Source organism: Hyperolius riggenbachi, chromosome 2 (assembly GCF_040937935.1).
Source record: "Hyperolius riggenbachi isolate aHypRig1 chromosome 2, aHypRig1.pri, whole genome shotgun sequence".
NCBI classification, from domain to species: domain Eukaryota; kingdom Metazoa; phylum Chordata; class Amphibia; order Anura; family Hyperoliidae; genus Hyperolius; species Hyperolius riggenbachi.
The window spans coordinates 284,814,500-284,835,748 of NC_090647.1; the positions used below are offsets into that span (position 1 = coordinate 284,814,500).

At 49.2% G+C, this 21,249-nt stretch overlaps 1 protein-coding gene across 2 annotated transcripts in view; it reads left to right on the plus strand.

Moving 5' to 3' along the window:
* The window catches only part of DCDC2B (doublecortin domain containing 2B), a 51,012-nt gene that overhangs the window by 4,312 nt on the left and 25,451 nt on the right, over positions 1-21,249 (plus strand). For both annotated transcript variants that reach the window (XM_068268889.1, XM_068268888.1), the window contains exon 2: positions 3,228-3,285. In XM_068268889.1, coding sequence (XP_068124990.1) covers positions 3,228-3,285 — 58 coding nt within the window. The remainder of the gene's footprint in view (positions 1-3,227; positions 3,286-21,249) is intronic.

Here is a 21,249-nt window from a genome sequence, read left to right on the forward strand (position 1 = left end):
TTTTATTGGTACTAAGCTGGAAATGACCACCTCTATGCAGTATGTGATTTGTTTAGTTATAGCCATTAATAAACTGTTCTCCTCCCCAGCCTACACCTCTCTGACACTGTGGTTGTCCTTGGCAGGTTTTGGTGCTCCATATCAATTGTTATGTATAGAGCATTTGAGGACCCCATGTAAAACTCACACTGGGGACGAGAGCTCCTAAGCGATGCTACTGTGTTTATATCTGGTAAATGGAAAACCATTGGAAGTGCCAGTTCACAATGGCTTCTGCTTAGCATCTTGTTCGCATTTAGCTGCTTTTGCATACAGCGTTTTTCACTCCCTCCTGGAGACATGGAAAAGTGACACTGAAAGCTACATGTGGCTTTCAGTATCACCTAAGCACTGGACAACCAACTCAAAAATAGAGATAAAAGCACAGCATTTGCAAGAACAACATTAAATGGCAGAAAACAAAGGTACCAGCGCTGCCCATTCATTTGGCTGCTGTTTATATCCCCAGACCTCCGTGTGAACTGGTATCATGGTTACTTCAAGCAGTATGCATATAGACATTCTTATCCATAGTACATGGGAATATTGGTCATTTAATATGGCCCATGTACTGCTCAGTGAATCTGATGTACAGTGGCTTGCAAAAGTATTCAGCCCCCTTGAAGTTTTCCACATTTTGTCACATTACTGCCACAAACATAAATCAATTGTATTGAAATTCCATGTGAAAGACCAATACAAAGTGGTGCACATGTGAGAAGTGGTACGGAAATCATACATGATTCCAAACATTTTTTTACAAATAAATAACTGCAAAGTGGGGTGTGCGTAATTATTCAGCCCCCTGAGTCAATACATTGTAGAACCACCTTTTGCTGCAATTACAGCTGACAGTCTTTTAGGGTATGTCTCTACCAGCTTTGCACATCTAGAGACTGAAATCCTTGCCCATTCTTCTTTGCAAAACAGCTCTAGCTCAGTCAGATTAGATGGACAGCGTTTGTGGACAGCAGTTTTCAGATCTTGCCACAGACTCTTAATTGGATTTAGATCTGGACTTTGACTGGGTCATTCTAACACATGGATATGTTTTGTTTTAAACAATTCCATTGTTGACCTGGCTTTATGTTTAGGGTCATTTTGTCCAAAAAGTTCCGTTTTGGTCTCATCTGACCAGAGCACCTTCTTCCACATATTTGCTGTATCCCCCACATGGCTTGTGGCAAACTGCAAACAGGACTTCTTATGATTTTCTGTTAACAATGGCTTTCTTTTTGCCATTCGTCCATAAAGGCCAACTTTGCGCAGTGCACGACTAATAGTTGTCGTAGACTGAGACAGATTCCCCCACCTGAGCTGTAGATCTCTGCAGCTCGTCCAGAGTCACCATGGGCCTCTTGACTGCATTTCTGATCAGCGCTCTCCTTGTTCGGCCTGTGAGTTTAGGTGGACGGCCTAGTCTTGGTAGGTGTACAGTTGTGCCATACTCCTTCCATTTCTGAATGATCGCGTGAACAGTGCTCCGTAGGATGTTCAAGGCTTTGGAAATCTTTTTGCAGCCTAAGCCTGCTATAAATTTCTCAATAACTTTATCCCTGACCTGTCTGGTGTGTTCTTTGGACTTCATGGTGTTGTTGCTTCCAATATTATCTTACACAACCTCTGAGGCCGCCACAGAGCAGCTGTATTTGTACTGACATTAGATTACACACAGGTGTACTCTATTTAGTCATTAGCACTCATCAGGCAATGTCTATGGACAACTGACTGCACTCAGACCAAAGGGGGCTGAATAATTACGCACACGCCACTTTGCAGTTATTTATGTGTAAAACATGTTTGGAATCATGTATGATTTTCGTTCCACTTCTCACGTGTCCACCACTTTGTAATGGTCTTTCATGTGGAATTTCAATACAATTGATTCATGTTTGTGGCAGTAATATGACAAAATGTGGAAAACTTCAAGGGGGCCAAATACTTTTGCAAGCCACTGTATCTGATGACTCCCACAGAATGGCTTCCCATACCATTTCAGGTTGTGACACTCTGGTTTGATCACAATCTATAGGTTTTCCTTTGCACCCAGACATATGAAACGGTGATGTGTAACTGACATGTTCTGTAGTATTAGTGAAGGGCCCATGAGTGCTCTTTTTACCAGGTTATGTGTCATTAGATCTGATTTACTATTTTTTTTTCAAAGCTTAATAACAATGGAGAACATGCATGATCCTTCAGGTCTGGTCAAGATACTTAATAAATAGTTTGCTATTAGGTGGCAAAAAATGTATAAACCTCACCTCTGTCATAGCAAATCATTGAAAGAATTGCTGAATGGCTAGTGAAACAGCAGTCATGTGCAGGCTTTAATTATTAAAACAAAGTATTACCGCAGCTGCATGTGACTGCAATGGTACAGCTGCTTTTCCTCTAACCTTTTAGCAATCCTCCCTATTGTTTGCCATTGATCTGGCAAATGTGGCACCAAATTGTGTAGACCACAGTTCCCCAACCCTGTCCTCAAGGCCCACCAACAGTACATGTTTTGCAGGAAACCACAAACATGCACCGGTGAGGTAATTAGTGTCTCAGCAGAGCTGATTAACTTCCTCTGTGAAGTTCTACAAAACATACACTGTTGGTGGGCCCTGAGGACAGGGTTGGAGAACACTAGAGAGTTGTTTCAAATATGCTAACCAAGTTTTCTTCTGTTTCTAGCCTTGGAGAACCCTAGTAAATTAGATACAGGCATGTAATGCTGGGCATACACGGCGCGATAGTTGTTATCAATCGAGCCGCTGATGGCTCGATTGATAATATTCAACCTGTCCGATCATCGCGGCGGATCGACTCTGCGCTCGATGCCCGTGGGCGGACAATGAAAGAAACGAGTGGCTGATAAGGAACTGCCTGCGGGGACGAGTGGGAATCGATCCACGCGGACAAGCGGGGACGCGCCGGCATTGAGCTAGCGGCTCGATTCCGGCGCAGAATTGCACCGAGTATGCCCAGCATAAAACGTAGATGAAAGTATCTGCCCCTCCTTAATTACTTGTATTTTATTCACAGCAAGTGGGTTGAACAGATTCATGACTGGTGTGGTGATTTTTGAAATTGCAGTTTTATAGCATTCAGCTGATAAGTTGATAAAAACTGTTGTAATCTATCCTGGGGAGGTTTTCTGACCATAAATTCAACCTAAGTTATATAATGTATTATTGCAGCTACCTTCACACCGGCGCTAAGCCTCTGATCACCACTAAAGTCAAAGACTTTCAACAGGTACGTTTTTTAATTAATTATTTTTTTTTAACAAACAGCTTTAATAAGAGTTAGCGAACATTACAGATTTGTAGCACAATCAATACCCAATACGGGAAGAAGAAAAAGTGTAACACAGTAACAGTGATATACCTCAAAGGCTATTTGTTGAACTTGGTGGACGTACGGTAAGTCTTTTTTCAACCCAAATACCTACGTAACATATATTACAGCCAAATACTGAACAATTTAAAGTGAACCTTCACCAAGTGTGTGAAAAAAAGTTTCACTTACCCGGGGGTTTCACCAGCCCTTTGGAGATGTCATGTGTCCTCGCCGTCCTGTAACTATGCGGTACCCCGCCGCTGCTAAGTTTTGTTTTCAGCGACTGGCCAGTGTACCTGCGTGTCCCTGGCTGCACTTCTCCCTTGATCGCGCTCCCGTCGCCGTGGTGGTCCTGCTCAGGTGTACGGTGCAGGAAGGCCACAGAGATGGGAGCGAGATTGAGGGACGTGCATGGCCAGGGACACACAGGCGCATTGGCCTAGCAACTGGCCAGTTGCCGAAAACGAAACTTAGTGGCAGAGGGGGACCGGAGCATTGTTACAGACTGGTGAGGACACAGTAATGAAACTTTTTATTTACACACTCGGTTAAGGTTCACTTTCAAGAAATACATAAGCTATAAAGTTTTAAAAAAGAGGTAAATGTTTAAAGGGGGAGAATAGATACAAAAAGCAGGGGGCATTTGATGCAATAACTGTACTGTACATTAGAGCTGGTCAACCAATTTCCTTTTTGTGACTTTTTTCCCCTAACACTCCTTTTTTTTTTTATTAACGCTGCCGGGACTTTTGCAGGAGTAGGGTGAACCATTTTTCGGCTTTGTCCTGCACCCAAATTTCCCAGCGCCTTAATTACTTGTATATGTCTGGTGTGCCTGCTGGGGGACATTGATCGAGTGTCTGGGTGCCCAGCGCTGTAGCTGCAACGAGAGGAGGTGCTACAGTTTACATAGGCGCTAGGTAGCAGTGCTGTGGTGCTGAAAGACAGCTCCACATCACAAAATGTCATAATGTTTAGGCAAATGACTCTTATTCATCTGAATGAGGCTGGCTCAGACATCACCTAGGTGAAGACTGCAGTTGAATCTGCTGTTAACTTCTGAGCAATGTCAGGCAATAAGTTTCTTATCAGCAGGTAATTGCACTGTATATCTATACAATCACCCTATCACTACTATTGGCCGTTCACAAGAACTTTACTGTTGATTCACCTGCGTATTATTGGAATCTGCCTGTCATTTAATATTGCATCTCTAAATCTGATTATAGCTAATACCTGGCTTTAAGTTATTCTACCTACTGCAACAACCTGCCTGTCACTGAAATCTGCCATTGAGATACCTTCCTCTATCTTCTACTGGGCACCCGCATCACTGGGGTGTCTGCCTGTTAAGGTGCCCATACACTCGTCAGATTGGCAGCAGATAGATAAGAAATGCATCTGATGATCTATCTGATGTGTTTTTAGAACATTTTTTACCAGGATAGAATTCCAATAGATTTCAGTTTGAAATCTATTGAAATTCCATCTGATGGCATTCTTTTGCCATCAGATTTCCATTAAGGCCAATGCAAAATGATAAGCAATCTCATCAGATCGACCTTAATTTTCCACCCTGCCAGTTCGATGGAAATCCATCTAAATCGATCGAAATCGGCCATCGATCGGTCGATTGGCCAACCGATTTGCAATCGATCGATCGGGATCGATCGGTCGGCCAGAAAATCGGCTGAGTGTATGGGCCCCTTTAGTCAGTAGTGTGCCTTGTTAACAACTGCATATCACAGGTTAAATCTGCCTGCTGTTGCAGGTTTTTTTCTGTTAATAGTATCTTCCATGTTATCTGCCTTTCATTCATATCTGCATGTCAATGGAATATGAGGCATAAGCAGTTGGCTTCAAATGTTAATAAGGCAAATATATAATGGCCAGCATTTTTAAAGCACTTGATCTGGATTTTATTGCAGCAGTGCTGCTTTTATTGCTATTTAAATACCAAAGCTTACAGATAGCAGGATATTTTGGTCACCAGACCTTTTTCAAATGCTAGCACCACTGCATTAAAATCCAGGTTGAGTCTCGGGTCTATCTTGTTGTTTGGATTGTTTTACCCCCTAGGTTAAGGACTCCTGGTTCAACTCCCTGTTAAGAGGAATATACACCTACAGGACTTTTATTATAAGGCTGACATATTTATTTTGTTTTGGACAAAGCAAATTGCCCGACTGTCCTGCTGATACTCTGCCTTTAATACTTTAAGCCACAGGCCCTGAACAAGCATGCAGATCAAGTGCTCTGACCCAAGTCTGATCTGATTAGCAGCATGCTTGTTTCAGGTACCGTATGTACAGTGGTGTGAAAAACTATTTGCCCCCTTCCTGATTTCTTATTCTTTTGCATGTTTGCCACACTTAAATGTTTCTGCTCATCAAAAACCGTTAACTATTAGTCAAAGATAACATAATTGAACACAAAATGCAGTTTTAAATGATGGTTTTTATTATTTAGTGAGAAAAACAACTCAAAACCTACATGGCCCTGTGTGAAAAAGAAATTGCCCCCTGAACCTAATAACTGGTTGGGACACCCTTAGCAGCAATAACTGCAATCAAGCGTTTGCGATAACTTGCAACGAGTCTTTTACAGTGCTCTGGAAGAATTTTGGCCCACTCAACTTTGCAGAATTGTTGTAATTCAGCTTTATTTGAGGGTTTTCTAGCATGAACCGCCTTTTTAAAGTCATGCCACAACATCTCAATAGGATTCAGGTCAGGACTTTGACTAGGCCACTCCAAAGTTTTCATTTTGTTTTTCTTCAGCCATTCAGAGGTGGATTTGCTGGTGTGTTTTGGGTCATTGTCCTGCTGCAGCACCCAAGATCGCTTCAGCTTGAGTTGACAAACAGATGGCCGGACATTCTCCTTCAGGATTTTTTGGTAGACAGTAGAATTCATGGTTCCATCTATCACAGCAAGCCTTCCAGGTCCTGAATCAGCAAAACAACCCCAGACAATCACACTACCACCACCACCATATTTTACTGTTGGTATGATGTTCTTTTGCTGAAATGCTGTATTACTTCTACGCCAGATGTAACGGGACACGCACCTTCCAAAAAGTTCAACTTTTGTCTCGTCGGTCCACAAGGTATTTTCCCAAAAGTCTTGCCAATCATTGAGATGTTTTTTTAGCAAAATTGAGACAAGCCTTAATGTTCTTTTTGCTTAAAAGTGATTTGCGCCTTGGATATCTGCCATGCAGACCGTTTTTGCCCAGTCTCTTTCTTATGGTGGAGTCATGAACAATGACCTTAATTGAGGCAAGTGAGGCCTGCAGTTCTTTAGATGTTGTCCTGGGGTCTTTTGTGGCCTCTCGGATGAGTTTTCTCTGCGCTCTTGGGGTAATTTTGGTCGGCCAGCCACTCCTGGGAAGGTTCATCACTGTTCCATGTTTTTGCCAATTGTGGATAATGGCTCTCACTGTAGTTCGCTGGAGTCCCAAGGCTTTAGAAATGGCTTTAGAACCTTTACCAGACTGATAGATCTCAATTACAGTACTTTGTTCTCATTTGTTCCTGAATTTCTTTGGCTCTTGGCATGATGTCTAGCTTTTGAGGTGCTTTTGGTCTACTTCTCTGTGTCAGATAGCTCCTATTTAAGTGATTTCTTGATTGAAACAGGTGAGGCAGTAATCAGGCCTGGGGGTGACTACAGAAATTGAACTCAGGTGTGATAAACCACAGTTAAGTTATTTTTTAACAAGGGGGGCAATCACTTTTTCACACAGGGCCATGTAGATTTGGAGTTTTTTTTCCTCACTAAATAATAAAAACCATCATTTAAAACTGCATTTTGTGTTCAATTATGTTATCTTTGACTAATAGTTAACGGTTTTTGATGAGCAGAGACATTTAAGTGTGACATACATGCAAAAGAATAAGAAATCAGAAAGGGGGCAAATAGTTTTTCACACCACTGTACTAGAGTATAAGCCGACCCGAGTATAGGCCGACCCCCTAACTTTTACCTTAAAAAACAGGAAAAATTGATTGTCCTGAGCATTGCCGGGGGTAGGAAATGCCACAACTACAACACCACTCACAACCATGACCGGCCACAATCATACACAGGAAAAGCAGAACAAAGTCATTAGCAGATAGCAATAAATAGGTTTACAAAATTAATGTAAACTTTGTATTGCTAATGACATCCAGAATGCCCCCTCCACCATATGCTGGTGGTATTATGGTGCAGGTGAATCATGTATATATCAGCATGCATGACATATGTGCCCCCTCCACTATAAGCTGGTGGTATTATGGTGCAGGTGAATCATGTACACATATATCAGCATGCATGACATGTGTCCCCAGTGCCTGCTCGATCCCTGCCTGTGTCCCCTGCCATAAATTGGTAGAATGATTGCGCTCCTACAACTGGCTCCTACCAGTACGCTAGCAGCTTCTCTGAGTCCTCCGCCCGGTGTCCCCCGGCATATATGTGCTGTATAATGTTGCGGCTATATAGCATGTCAGTGGCTCATTTACCATCATGTCAATGGCTGCGGCTCCCCCACGCATCTCTTACCCCCCGCTGCAGCGATGTGGTCCGGGCTGGTATAGCGGTGCATGACATTCATTCACAGGACCACGCTGCCTGAAAGAGTCTTAACTGTATGACATCCTGCAGCAGCGCACGCAGTTAAAGGCGCCACTAGAGGGTGTCATAGACATGATTACAAGCAAGGCTGAGGTGACTCAACGATTGGAGGAGAAAAGAAAAAAAAAGTTAAGGGAAGAAATGACGACAGTAATTAGCCTTAAGGTGGCCATACACTGGTCGATGTGCCATTAGATCGACCAGCTGACAGATCCCTATCTGATCGAATCTGATCAGAGAGGGATCGTATGTGTCACACTCACCATAGACGTTCCTCCGGGCATCCCCGTGCGCGTCCTGCTGTGCGCACGCGCGGGGGTTCACTGGGCCTCTTGTGCTCACTTCCTGCTCGTCGGTGTGTGTGGTGGAATGCGCACGCGCGCAGAACGCTGCGCGCGCAGCACCTAGGGCACCGCGCATGCGCGCACCCGCGTGCGCGCGAACCCACGTGCGCGCGCACGCAGAGAAGTGCGCGCGCATGCGCAGAAGGGTTGCGCACGTCCTGCGCATGCGCAGGGCGTTAATTTCGGCGCCAATTGTCCCTATATAAGCAGCACTGCCCTTGACTGCAGTGCTGCTCTTTCTGATCAGCTAGTGTGCCGTTCCGGTTACCTTTGGTTCCAGTTTATGCCTGATTGATTGATCTCCTGCCTCGACCCTTGGATTGTGACCCCGACTTCTGCTTGATTGCCGCCTGCCTCGACCCTTGGATTGTGACCCCGACTTCTGCTTGATTGCCGCCTGCCTCGACCCTTGGATTGTGACCCCGACTTCTGCTTGATTGCCGCCTGTCTCGACCCTTGGATTGTGACCCCGACTTCTGCTTGATTGCTACCCGCCTCCGGACCTTCAACTTACCTTGGACTCCGCCTACTCCATTAAGAGTGTCTCCTGTTCTCCTGACCACTCGCTGAGACTATCCCAGTAGTGACCTGGTAGGGCACTAGGCAGCTAAGTTCCACATCCCCCTCCTGGGGGTGTGGTCCTGCACCCCCCTCAAGGGAGTGTGGGTGAAGACCCGTGGTCACCTAGACTCCACTACTGGGGAACGTCTCTTCCTTCGTGGGAGGGTCAACAGGGACTGAAGAGAAGTCCTAACAGTAAAGAGCAGCCACAAATGGAGACAAATGGAGCCCGTACCCCGGTGGAGATCTTATATGAGCTTGTGACGCAACTCCGTGTCTCAGTGGATGAAGTCCAGAGAGGCTACCAAGAGATCCGTGATCAGATCCGGGTGGCCGTTCCCGCTGCTGAGGCCGTGGCCGTCCCTCCCGCTGTTCCGGCTCCAGTGGGCCCGCCACCAGCTGGGGAGAGAGTGGTTCCCGTGGAAGGTGCTGCTTCTCCTCCTCCTGAACCAAGACTGCCCTTGCCTGAACGCTTCTCGGGGGACCGTTCTAAATTCCGGTGGTTCCAAAGTGCCTGCCGCCTCCACTTCTCCTTGTTACCCCGGACATATGCCAGCGAGGAAATTAAAGTCGGAGCGGTTATTTCTTTGCTTCAAGGAGAACCTCAGGCCTGGGCCCTTCGTCTAGTTGAACAACAACATCCGGCCCTAGGGAGCCTCAATACTTTCTTTGAGACCATGGCGGAGATCTATGACGATCCAGGGAGGGCCGCCTCTGCCGAGAGCGCTCTCCAATCTCTCAAGCAAGGAAGAAGACCGGCGGAGGACTATGTGATGGAGTTCCGCCGGTGGGAGGCAGATGTTACCTGGAATGATTCCGCTCTGAGGTTCCAGTTCCGTCAGGGGCTTTCTGATACCCTCAAGGATGAGCTGGCCAGGGTAGGAGTTCCTGATTCATTGAAGGACCTGATTCATCTGTTCATTCAGATCGACAGAAGGCTGAGAGAAAGACGCTCGGAGAGGTCCGGATCTGTTAGACCTGCATGGGGTGTGCCTAATCCCAGGCCCCTGCCTACTCCAACTCCATCGGGTCCTCAGGCAGAAGATGAATCTGAGCCTATGCAAATAGGTTTGGCTCGACCGGCCATCTCACCAGAGGAAAGATTACGCAGGAGGTCGTCCAACCTTTGTTTGTACTGCGGAGCCTCAGGTCACTTCCGTGTCAACTGCCCTATTAGACCTTCGGGTGAGCCTGAGTATGTGGTGTGTACGAGTGGTACCTTTTCCCCTCCGTTTTCTTCTTCTCACATACCACTCACTCTCTCGTTACAGGGGCCGCAAGGAAGGACCGTCCCAATTAAAGCTATCGTGGACTCGGGAGCTTGCTCATGCTTCATGGACCTTCAGTTTGCACAGCAATTTCGACTCCCTGTACATCAAAAACGCCAACCCCTGGTCATTCAGCTAGCAGATGGATCTGCCATCAGTTCGGGTCCCATCACCACAGAGACCCTGCCACTTCTGGTCAGCATTCAGGGGGAACATCAAGAATATCTGAGTTTCGATTTAATATCTTCTCCACTGTTCCCCGTGATCCTGGGAATGCCCTGGCTCAGAACTCATAACCCTGCAATTAATTGGGTCTCTCAGGAGGTGGTCTTCAAGTCGGACTATTGCCTGCGTTCCTGCTTCCCTCGAGCCGGTACCTTGTTCTGCCTGGATTCGCCCAAGAAAGATTTAATTCCAGTGGCCTATCATGACTTCCTGGACGTGTTTGACAAGGCTAAGGCAGATTCCCTTCCTCCCCATCGTCCATATGACTGTCCCATTGATCTGCAACCTGGAGCTCCTATACCGTTCGGGAGAACGTATCCTCTGTCTGAACCGGAGACTTTAATCCTGAAAGAGTACATTGAGGAAAATCTCCATAAGGGGTTCATTCGCCCGTCTACGTCTCCTGCTGGGGCCGGCATATTTTTTGTTGAAAAGAAAGACGGTTCCCTACGTCCCTGCATAGATTATCGGGAGTTGAACAAGATCACGGTCAAGAACCGCTATCCACTCCCTTTGATGCCTGATCTCTTCCTACGTCTTGGTTCCGCCTGCATCTTTTCTAAACTGGACTTACGAGGAGCCTACAATTTAGTTAGAATCCGAGAAGGAGACGAATGGAAGACGGCGTTTCGCTCTCGCTTTGGGCACTTTGAGTATCTTGTAATGCCTTTCGGCCTGTGCAATGCTCCCGCCACCTTACAGCACTTTGTCAACGACATCTTTAGAGACTACATTGATCACTTTATGGTTGTATACTTGGATGACATCCTTATCTTCTCCTCTTCCCAAGAGGAACACCGGACGCATGTAAAAAGGGTACTGGCCCGCCTTCGTGTCCACGGACTATACGCCAAACCTGAGAAATGTGAATTCGACAAAGTACACATACAATTCTTGGGTCTGAAGATTTCCCCAGGAGGAGTGGAGATGGATCCTCAGAAGGTGTCGGCTATTCTGGAATGGCCAGTCCCAGTGGACCGTAGATCTGTACAACGCTTCATTGGCTTCGCCAACTTCTACAGAAAATTCATTAAAAATTTCTCACAGATTGTGGCGCCTATTACCCTCTTTACTAGTACTAGCAAGGCTTTTCACTGGACACCCAAGGCTCAACGTGCTTTTGAAACCCTTAAGTCTTGCTTCACCTCAGCACCCATATTGAAACATCCGGATCCCGCAAGAGCTTTTGTCCTAGAGGTGGATGCCTCTGAAGTTGCCATCGGGGCTATCCTTTCCCAGAGGTTCGGGCCAAAAGCCATTCTTCACCCAGTGGCCTTCTTTTCCAGGAAACTTAGTAATGCGGAAAGGAATTATGATGTGGCTGACCGCGAACTGTTGGCGATCAAAGCCGCTCTTGAGGAGTGGCGCTATCTTCTGGAAGGCGCAGAACAACCGATTTTAATTCTTACAGACCATAAGAACTTGGAGTACCTCCGAACTGCCAAGAGATTGAGACCACGTCAGGCTCGGTGGTCGCTCTTCTTCTCGAGATTCAACTTCCATCTCACCTATCGGTCTGGATCCAAGAATACTAAACCCGATGCCCTGTCCCGCATGTATCATCCTGAATCGTCTCCAGACCCTGTTCCTGAGAACATCCTGTCTCCGCAGCACTTCTTGCTCATGCAAACTAGTCTATTGGATGCCATTAAACAAACTTCCTCTGCATCCAACAGTAGACCTCCTGAACTTCCCATGAGAGAGGGTCTATACTACTTTAAGGACAAGGTCTTTGTTCCTTCTGAGGTACGTTTACAAGTACTCCAAACTTGTCATGACGGCAAACTGGCAGGTCACTTCGGGGTCACCCGCACACAAGAGCTTATCCGAAGAAGGCTCTGGTGGCCTGAGTTAGCCAAAGACTGTCACTCCTATGTTTCTTCCTGTGAAGTCTGTGCACGGTCCAAGACCCCTCGTTCTAAACCGTGGGGACTGTTAAATCCTCTACCTGTGCCAACCCAACCTTGGAGCCATATCGCAATGGACTTTGTGGTCGAGTTACCTCCCTCTGAAGGGTTTACCACCGTCCTGGTTGTGGTAGACAGGTTCTCCAAGATGGCCCACTTCTTACCTTTTAAACAAGTCCCATCTGCTGCGGGGACCGCCCAAGTGTTTATCCAGGAAATTGTCCGGCTCCATGGGTTACCATCCGACATAGTCTCAGATCGTGGGACACAGTTTACTTCTCGGTTTTGGCAGGAACTCTGTAAGAAGTTGGGAATCCAACTTTCTCTCTCCTCTGCCTATCACCCACAGTCCAACGGCCAAACCGAAAGAACTAACCAGACCCTGGAGCAGTACATCAGATGCTTCACCGCCGCTTCCCAAGACGACTGGTACTCTCTGTTGGCCACAGCGGAATTTGCCTTCAATAACTCTGTTCACTCATCGACCCATCAATCTCCCTTCTTTATTAACTATGGTCTTCACCCCGCATTCTTACCCGACGTTGATGCTTCCTCAGCATGTCCTGGGGTGCAGGAGAGGATCTCGACCATTCAGGAGAACTTCAAGACTGTGCACCGGATTCTGGAACAGACACAGGAAAGAGGGAAGAAGTCTGCTGATAGACTCAGGAGAGTGGCTCCATTATTATCCCCTGGAGACCTTGTCTGGTTGTCCACGACCAATCTCAGACTCCACTGCCCTTCAAGGAAACTTGCACCCAAGTTTGTGGGACCCTTCCCTGTGTTACATCAAATCAACCCAGTGACATACAAACTGTCTCTCCCTTCCTCTCTCTGGGTGCATCCTGTTTTTCATGTTTCTTGTCTCAAGAAGGTGGTGAAGAATGTATTCCCAGGCCGCACATCTGACCCCCCTCAACCGGTCATTATTGAAGGGTCTGAAGAATTTGAGGTGGAAAAAATTCTTGACAGTAGAAGATTAAGGAACTCCCTTCAATATCTGATCAAGTGGAAGGGTTTCGGGGTTGAAGAGAATTCCTGGGAGCCTGCTGGTCATGTCCATGCGCCCTTATTGATTAGACGCTTTCATCAAAGGTACCCTGAAAAACCAGGACCTAGGGGCACCCAGAGGTTGCCCTTAGGGAGGGGGCAATGTCACACTCACCATAGACGTTCCTCCGGGCATCCCCGTGCGCGTCCTGCTGTGCGCACGCGCGGGGGTTCACTGGGCCTCTTGTGCTCACTTCCTGCTCGTCGGTGTGTGTGGTGGAATGCGCACGCGCGCAGAACGCTGCGCGCGCAGCACCTAGGGCACCGCGCATGCGCGCACCCGCGTGTGCGCGAACCCACGTGCGCGCGCACGCAGAGAAGTGCGCGCGCATGCGCAGAAGGGTTGCGCACGTCCTGCGCATGCGCAGGGCGTTAATTTCGGCGCCAATTGTCCCTATATAAGCAGCACTGCCCTTGACTGCAGTGCTGCTCTTTCTGATCAGCTAGTGTGCCGTTCCGGTTACCTTTGGTTCCAGTTTATGCCTGATTGATTGATCTCCTGCCTCGACCCTTGGATTGTGACCCCGACTTCTGCTTGATTGCCGCCTGCCTCGACCCTTGGATTGTGACCCCGACTTCTGCTTGATTGCCGCCTGCCTCGACCCTTGGATTGTGACCCCGACTTCTGCTTGATTGCCGCCTGCCTCGACCCTTGGATTGTGACCCCGACTTCTGCTTGATTGCTACCCGCCTCCGGACCTTCAACTTACCTTGGACTCCGCCTACTCCATTAAGAGTGTCTCCTGTTCTCCTGACCACTCGCTGAGACTATCCCAGTAGTAGAGTTGGGCCGAACCTCCGATTTTAGGTTCGCGAACCTGGTTCGCGAACTTCCGCGGAAGGTTCGGTTCGCGTTAAAGTTCGCGAACCGCAATAGACTTCAATGGGGATGCGAACTTTGAAAAAAAAAAATAATTATGCTGGCCACAAAAGTGATGGAAAAGATGTTTCAAGGGGTCTAACACCTGGAGGGGGGCATGGCGGAGTGGGATACATGCCAAAAGTCCCCGGGAAAAATCTGGATTTGACGCAAAGCAGCGTTTTAAGGGCAGAAATCACATTGAATGCTAAATGACAGGCCTAAAGTGCTTTCAAACATCTTGCATGTGTATACATCAATCAGGTAGTGTAATTAAGGTACTGCTTCACACTGACACACCAAACTCACCGTGTAACGCAGCGCAAACAGCTGTTTGTGTAGTGACGGCCGTGCTGGACTGGTGCGCACCATGGCGAGAGTGCAGGTTTTGGTGGCTTTACAGCCCATATGGTCGCCTGGCTGATGTAGCTGAATGACAGAACAGTGACTGTCCAGCTGATCAAATTTGGTCTGACCACAATGAGGCAACGACCTTATTATCGTGGGTGTGCCCCCCGAGACACTCATCTAGGCGCCGGTCATTGCTTCATTGTGATACGCAAGCCCCTTCACCACGGCAAGGTAATGATCACGAAGGGGAATGGGCGCATGTACATGCCTTTTCTTTTGTTGTTGCAGCTGCCCGCAGTGCAGCCAGAAAAATTAGGCAGTCATGTACACGCACCAGAAAAATTATTACAGCGGCCGCTGCTAGCAGCGGCCTAAAAAATTCAGCAATCCGCCTGGAGTCCCGGACCCTGTTGGTGGTGGCGGAGAAGGTAGTCAAGCGGCCTGCAGGCAGACATGCTGTGTGGAGGGACTGGGAGCGACTTAGTCTTCTTGGGGCAGGCCAGGCAGCCAGTCACACGGCGTGCAGGCAGAGATGCTGTGTGTGCGGGGACTGACTTAGTCTTGGGGCGGGCAGCAGCCCTCCGGGATCCATGCCTCATTCATTTTGATAAAGGTGAGGTACTTAACACTTTTGTGACTTAGGCGACTTCTCTTCTCTGTGACAATGCCTCCAGCTGCGCTGAAGGTCCTTTCTGACAGGACGCTTGCGGCAGGGCAGGAGAGAAGTTGGATGGCAAATTGGGACAGTTCTGGCCACAGGTCAAGCCTGCGCACCCAGTAGGTCAAGGGTTCCTCATCGCTGTTCACAGCAGTGTCTACATCCACACTTAAGGCCAGGTAGTCGGCTACCTGCCGTTCCAGGCGTTGGTGGAGGGTGGATCCGGAAGGGCTACGGCGAGGCGTTGGACTAAAGAACGTCGCATGTCCGACATCACCATGAGATCGCTGGAGCGTCCTGTCTTTGACTGCGTGGACACGGGAGGAGGATTAGTGGCAGTGGTACCTTGCTGGCGTTGTGCCGTCACATCACCCTTAAAGGCATTGTAAAGCATAGTTGACAGCTGGTTCTGCATGTGCTGCATCCTTTCCACCTTCCGGTGAGTTGGTAACAGGTCCGCCACTTTGTGCCTGTACCGAGGGTCTAGTAGTGTGGCCACCCAGTACAGCTCATTCCCCTTGAGGTTTTTTATACGGGGGTCCCTCAACAGGCAGGACAGCATAAAAGACGACATCTGCACAAAGTCGGATCCAGTAACCTCCATCTCCTCTTGCTCTTCCTCAGTGACGTCAGGTAAGTCAACCTCCTCCCCCCAGCCGCGAACAATACCACGGGAAGGTTGAGCAGCACAAGCCCCTTGCGATGCCTGCTGAGGTTGTTCTCCTGCCGCTGTCCCCTCCTCCTCCTCCTCCCCCAAAGAAACACCTTGCTCATCATCCTCTGAGTCTGACTCGTCTTCTGCACACGACTTCTCTTCTTCCTCCTCCTCCCCCCTCTGTGCTGCCGCAGGTGTTGAGGAAACAGCTGGGTCTGATGAAAATTGGTCCCATGCCTGTTCCTGCCGTAACGGTTCCTGGTCACGCTCATTCACAGCTTCATCCGCCACTCTACGCACAGCACGCTCCAAGAAGTAAGCGTAGGGAATTAAGTCGCTGATGGTGCCCTCACTGCGGCTCACCAGGTTGGTCACCTCCTCAAACGGCCGCATGAGCCTGCATGCATTTTCCATCAGTGTCCAGTTGTCGGGCCAGAACATCCCCATCTTCCCAGACTGTTTCATTCTAATGTAGTTGTAGAGGTAGTGGGTCACGGCTTTCTTCTGTTCTAGCAGGCGGGAGAACATGAGCAGGGTCGAGTTCCAGCGAGTCGGGCTATCGCAAATGAGGCGTCTCACCGGCATGTTGTTTTTGCGCTGAATTTCCGCAAAGCGTGCCATGGCTGTGTAAGACCGCCTCAAATGCCCACAGAACTTCCTGGCCTGCTTCAGGACATTCGCTAATCCAGGGTACTTTGCCACAAATCTTTGAACCACTAGATTCATGACATGTGCCATGCAGGGTATGTGTGTCAGCTTCCCCATATGCAAAGCGGCAAGCAGATTGCTGCCGTTGTCGCACACCACGTTGCCTATCTCCAGGTGGTGCGGGGTCAGCCACTCATCCACCTGTTTCTTAAGAGCAGCCAGGAGAGCTGCTCCAGTGTGACTCTCCGCTTTGAGACAAGACATGTCTAAGATGGCGTGACAGCGTCGTACCTGGGATGCAGCATAGGCCCTGCGGAGCTGGGGCTGTGTAGCTGGAGAGGAGAACTGCCACTCAGCCAAGGAGGAGGAGGACAGCGAAGAGCATGTAGCAGGAGGAGAGGAGGTGGCAGGAGGCCTGCCTGCAAGCCGTGGAGGTGTCACAATTTGGTCCGCTGCGCCCTGCTTGCCATCGTTCACCACCAGGTTCACCCAATGGGCTGTGTAGGTAATGTAGCGGCCCTGCCCGTGCTTGGCAGACCAGGCATCCGTGGTCAGGTGTACCCTTGACCCAACGCTCTTCGCAAGAGATGACACCACTTGCCTCTCAACTTCACGGTGCAGTTGGGGTATGGCCTTTCTCGAAAAATAAGTGCGGCCTGGCATCTTCCACTGCGGTGTTCCGATGGCCACAAATTTACGGAAGGCCTCAGAGTCCACCAGCCGGTATGGTAACAGCTGCCGAGCTAACAGTTCCGCCACGCCAGCTGTCAGACGCCGGGCAAGGGGGTGACTGGCCGAAATTGGCTTCTTCCGCTCAAACATTTCCTTCACGGACACCTGACTGCTGCTGTGGGCAGAGGAGCAGGAACCGCTCAAGGGCAGAGGCGGAGTGGAGGAGGGTGCCTGTGAAAGTGGAAGGGAGAAAGCGGCAGAAGCAGATAATGCACCTGATGGAGGAGGAAGAGGAGAAGGAGGGTGGCTTTGCTTTTGTGTGCTGCTGCTGCTTTTGCTCAGGTGGCCATCCCATTGCTGTTTGTGCCTTTTCTCCAGGTGCCTTCGTAAGGCACTTGTCCCTACGTGAGTGTTGGCCTTTCCACGGCTCAATTTTTGTTGGCAGAGCGAACAGATGGCTTTGGTCCGATCTGAGGCACACACATTAAAAAATTTCCACACCGCTGAGCCACCCTGGGATGTGGGCACTATGGGGACCTCAGCAGCTGATGCTGAAGGGCAAGTTGGCTGGCTGTACATAGGTGGCGATACATGGTGCCGGACTCTGCCACCAGCTGTTTCTGACGAAGAGCTGCCCCAGCTTCTTTCAGCAACTTCTCTCCTCCTACTACTCTCTGACTCCCTCTCTGAACTGTCCCCCTCTTCATCTCCTCTATTGGGAACATACAGAGGATCCCTATTACCGTCATCATCGTAGTCATCCTGCCCAGCTTCGCTTGCCTCAGACAAATCCAAACTTGCACCATCAGTAGGTCCTTCATCCTCCTGACACGTTACATCCATAGTGTTGCCGCGTAACTCAGACATATTAGCTGGTGAAAATTCATCTGGCTGTAACAACAATGGCTGTGCATCAGTGATTTCAACACTAAATAATTCTTGCGAAGTGTCAAATGCAGCGGAAGTGGTGCTAGTAGTAGCGCTGGTGGCTGAGCAAGATGAGGTGTTCTGTGTCGCTAAATACTTAACCACGTCCTGACAATCTTGGGAGGTGATGGGACGTGCCTTCTTCCGAGCACTGTACTGTGGGCCAGGTCCAACCGAAATTACATTTACACGACCTCGCGCAGACCTGCCGGGTGGCCTTCCTCTGGCTCTGGCACTACCTCTTCCTCTACCTGTTTTGTCCATATCGGGTATGCACGGAGTGGTATATCACACTGCGTGCACTCACGTAGGTAGGTGGGTTCACTTAACTGCACAGGTATGCGCACTGATGCGGTGGGTTCACTAAACAGAACAGGTATACAGTGGCGGGTTCACAGAACAGGTATGCAGTGGCAGGTTCACTGAACACAACAGGTATGCAGTGGCGGGTTCACTGAACAGGTATACAGTGGCGGGTCCACTGAACAGAACAGGTATGCAGTGGCGGGTTCACTAAACAGAACAGGTATACAGTGGCGGGTTCACTAAACAGAACAGGTATACAGTGGCGGGTTCACAGAACAGGTATGCAGTGGCAGGTTCACTGAACACAACAGGTATGCAGTGGCGGGTTCACTGAACAGGTATACAGTGGCGGGTCCACTGAACAGAACAGGTATGCAGTGGCGGGTTCACTAAACAGAACAGGTATACAGTGGCGGGTTCACTAAACAGAACAGGTATACAGTGGCGGGTTCACAGAACAGGTATGCAGTGGCAGGTTCACTGAACACAACAGGTATGCAGTGGCAGGTTCACTGAACAGGTATACAGTGGCGGGTCCACTGAACAGAACAGGTATGCAGTGGCGGGTTCACTAAACAGAACAGGTATACAGTGGCGGGTTCACTAAACAGAACAGGTATACAGTGGCGGGTTCACAGAACAGGTATGCAGTGGCAGGTTCACTGAACACAACAGGTATGCAGTGGCGGGTTCACTGAACAGGTATACAGTGGCGGGTCCACTGAACAGAACAGGTATGCAGTGGCGGGTTCACTAAACAGAACAGGTATACAGTGGCGGGTTCACTAAACAGAACAGGTATACAGTGGCGGGTTCACAGAACAGGTATGCAGTGGCAGGTTCACTGAACACAACAGGTATGCAGTGGCGGGTTCACTGAACAGGTATACAGTGGCGGGTCCACTGAACAGAACAGGTATGCAGTGGCGGGTTCACTAAACAGAACAGGTATACAGTGGCGGGTTCACTAAACAGAACAGGTATACAGTGGCGGGTTCACAGAACAGGTATGCAGTGGCAGGTTCACTGAACACAACAGGTATGCAGTGGCGGGTTCACTGAACAGGTATACAGTGGCGGGTCCACTGAACAGAACAGGTATGCAGTGGCGGGTTCACTAAACAGAACAGGTATACAGTGGCGGGTTCACTAAACAGAACAGGTATACAGTGGCGGGTTCACAGAACAGGTATGCAGTGGCGGGTTCACTGAACAGGTATACAGTGGCGGGTCCACTGAACAGAACAGGTATGCAGTGGCGGGTTCACTAAACAGAACAGGTATACAGTGGCGGGTTCACTAAACAGAACAGGTATACAGTGGCGGGTTCACAGAACAGGTATGCAGTGGCAGGTTCACTGAACACAACAGGTATGCAGTGGCGGGTTCACTGAACAGGTATACAGTGGCGGGTCCACTGAACAGAACAGGTATGCAGTGGCGGGTTCACTAAACAGAACAGGTATGCAGTGGCGGGTTCACTGAACAGGTATACAGTGGCGGGTCCACTGAACAGAACAGGTATACAGTGGCGGGTTCACAGAACAGGTATGCAGTGGCAGGTTCACTGAACACAACAGGTATGCAGTGGCGGGTTCACTGAACAGGTATACAGTGGCGGGTCCACTGAACAGAACAGGTATGCAGTGGCGGGTTCACTAAACAGAACAGGTATACAGTGGCGGGTTCACTAAACAGAACAGGTATACAGTGGTGGGTTCACTAAACAGAACAGGTATACAGTGGCGGGTTCACAGAACAGGTATGCAGTGGCAGGTTCACTGAACACAACAGGTATGCAGTGGCGGGTTCACTGAACAGGTATACAGTGGCGGGTCCACTGAACAGAACAGGTATGCAGTGGCGGGTTCACTAAACAGAACAGGTATACAGTGGCGGGTTCACTAAACAGAACAGGTATGCAGTGGCGGGTTCACTGAACAGGTATACAGTGGCGGGTCCACTGAACAGAACAGGTGTGCAGTGGCGGGTTCACTGAACAGGTATGCAGTGGTGGGTTCACAGAACAGGTATGCAGTGGTGGGTTCACAGCACAGGTATGCAGTGGTGGGTTCAATGAACAGGTATACAGTGGCGGGTCCACTGAACAGAACAGGTATGCAGTGGCAGGTTCACTGAACAGGTATGCAGTGGTGGGTTCACAGCACAGGTATGCAGTGGTGGGTTCACAGCACAGGTATGCAGTGGTGGGTTCACAGCACAGGTATGCAGTGGTGGGTTCACAGCACAGGTATGCAGTGGTGGGTTCACAGCACAGGTATGCAGTGGTGGGTTCACAGCACAGGTATGCAGTGGTGGGTTCACAGAACAGGTATGCAGCCAGACAGGAACAAGTTAAGCCTAACTAATCTTTCCCTGAGAGACAGTCTGCAGCAGCTCGCCCTACTCTCACTAACGCAGGCAGCACACGAGTGACCGTAATGGCCGCCGCTGCCTGCCTTATATAAGGGGGGGTGGGGCTCCAGGGGCTAGTGTAGCCTAATTGGCTACACTGGGCCTGCTGACTGTGATGTAGAGGGTCAAAGTTGACCCTCCATGTGCATTATGGGGCGAACCGAACTTCCGCAAAGGTTCGCCTGCGGGACACGAACGCGAACCACTGAAGTTCGCATGGAACCGTTCGCAGGCGAACCGTTCGGCCCAACTCTACCCAGTAGTGACCTGGTAGGGCACTAGGCAGCTAAGTTCCACATCCCCCTCCTGGGGGTGTGGTCCTGCACCCCCCTCAAGGGAGTGTGGGTGAAGACCCGTGGTCACCTAGACTCCACTACTGGGGAACGTCTCTTCCTTCGTGGGAGGGTCAACAGGG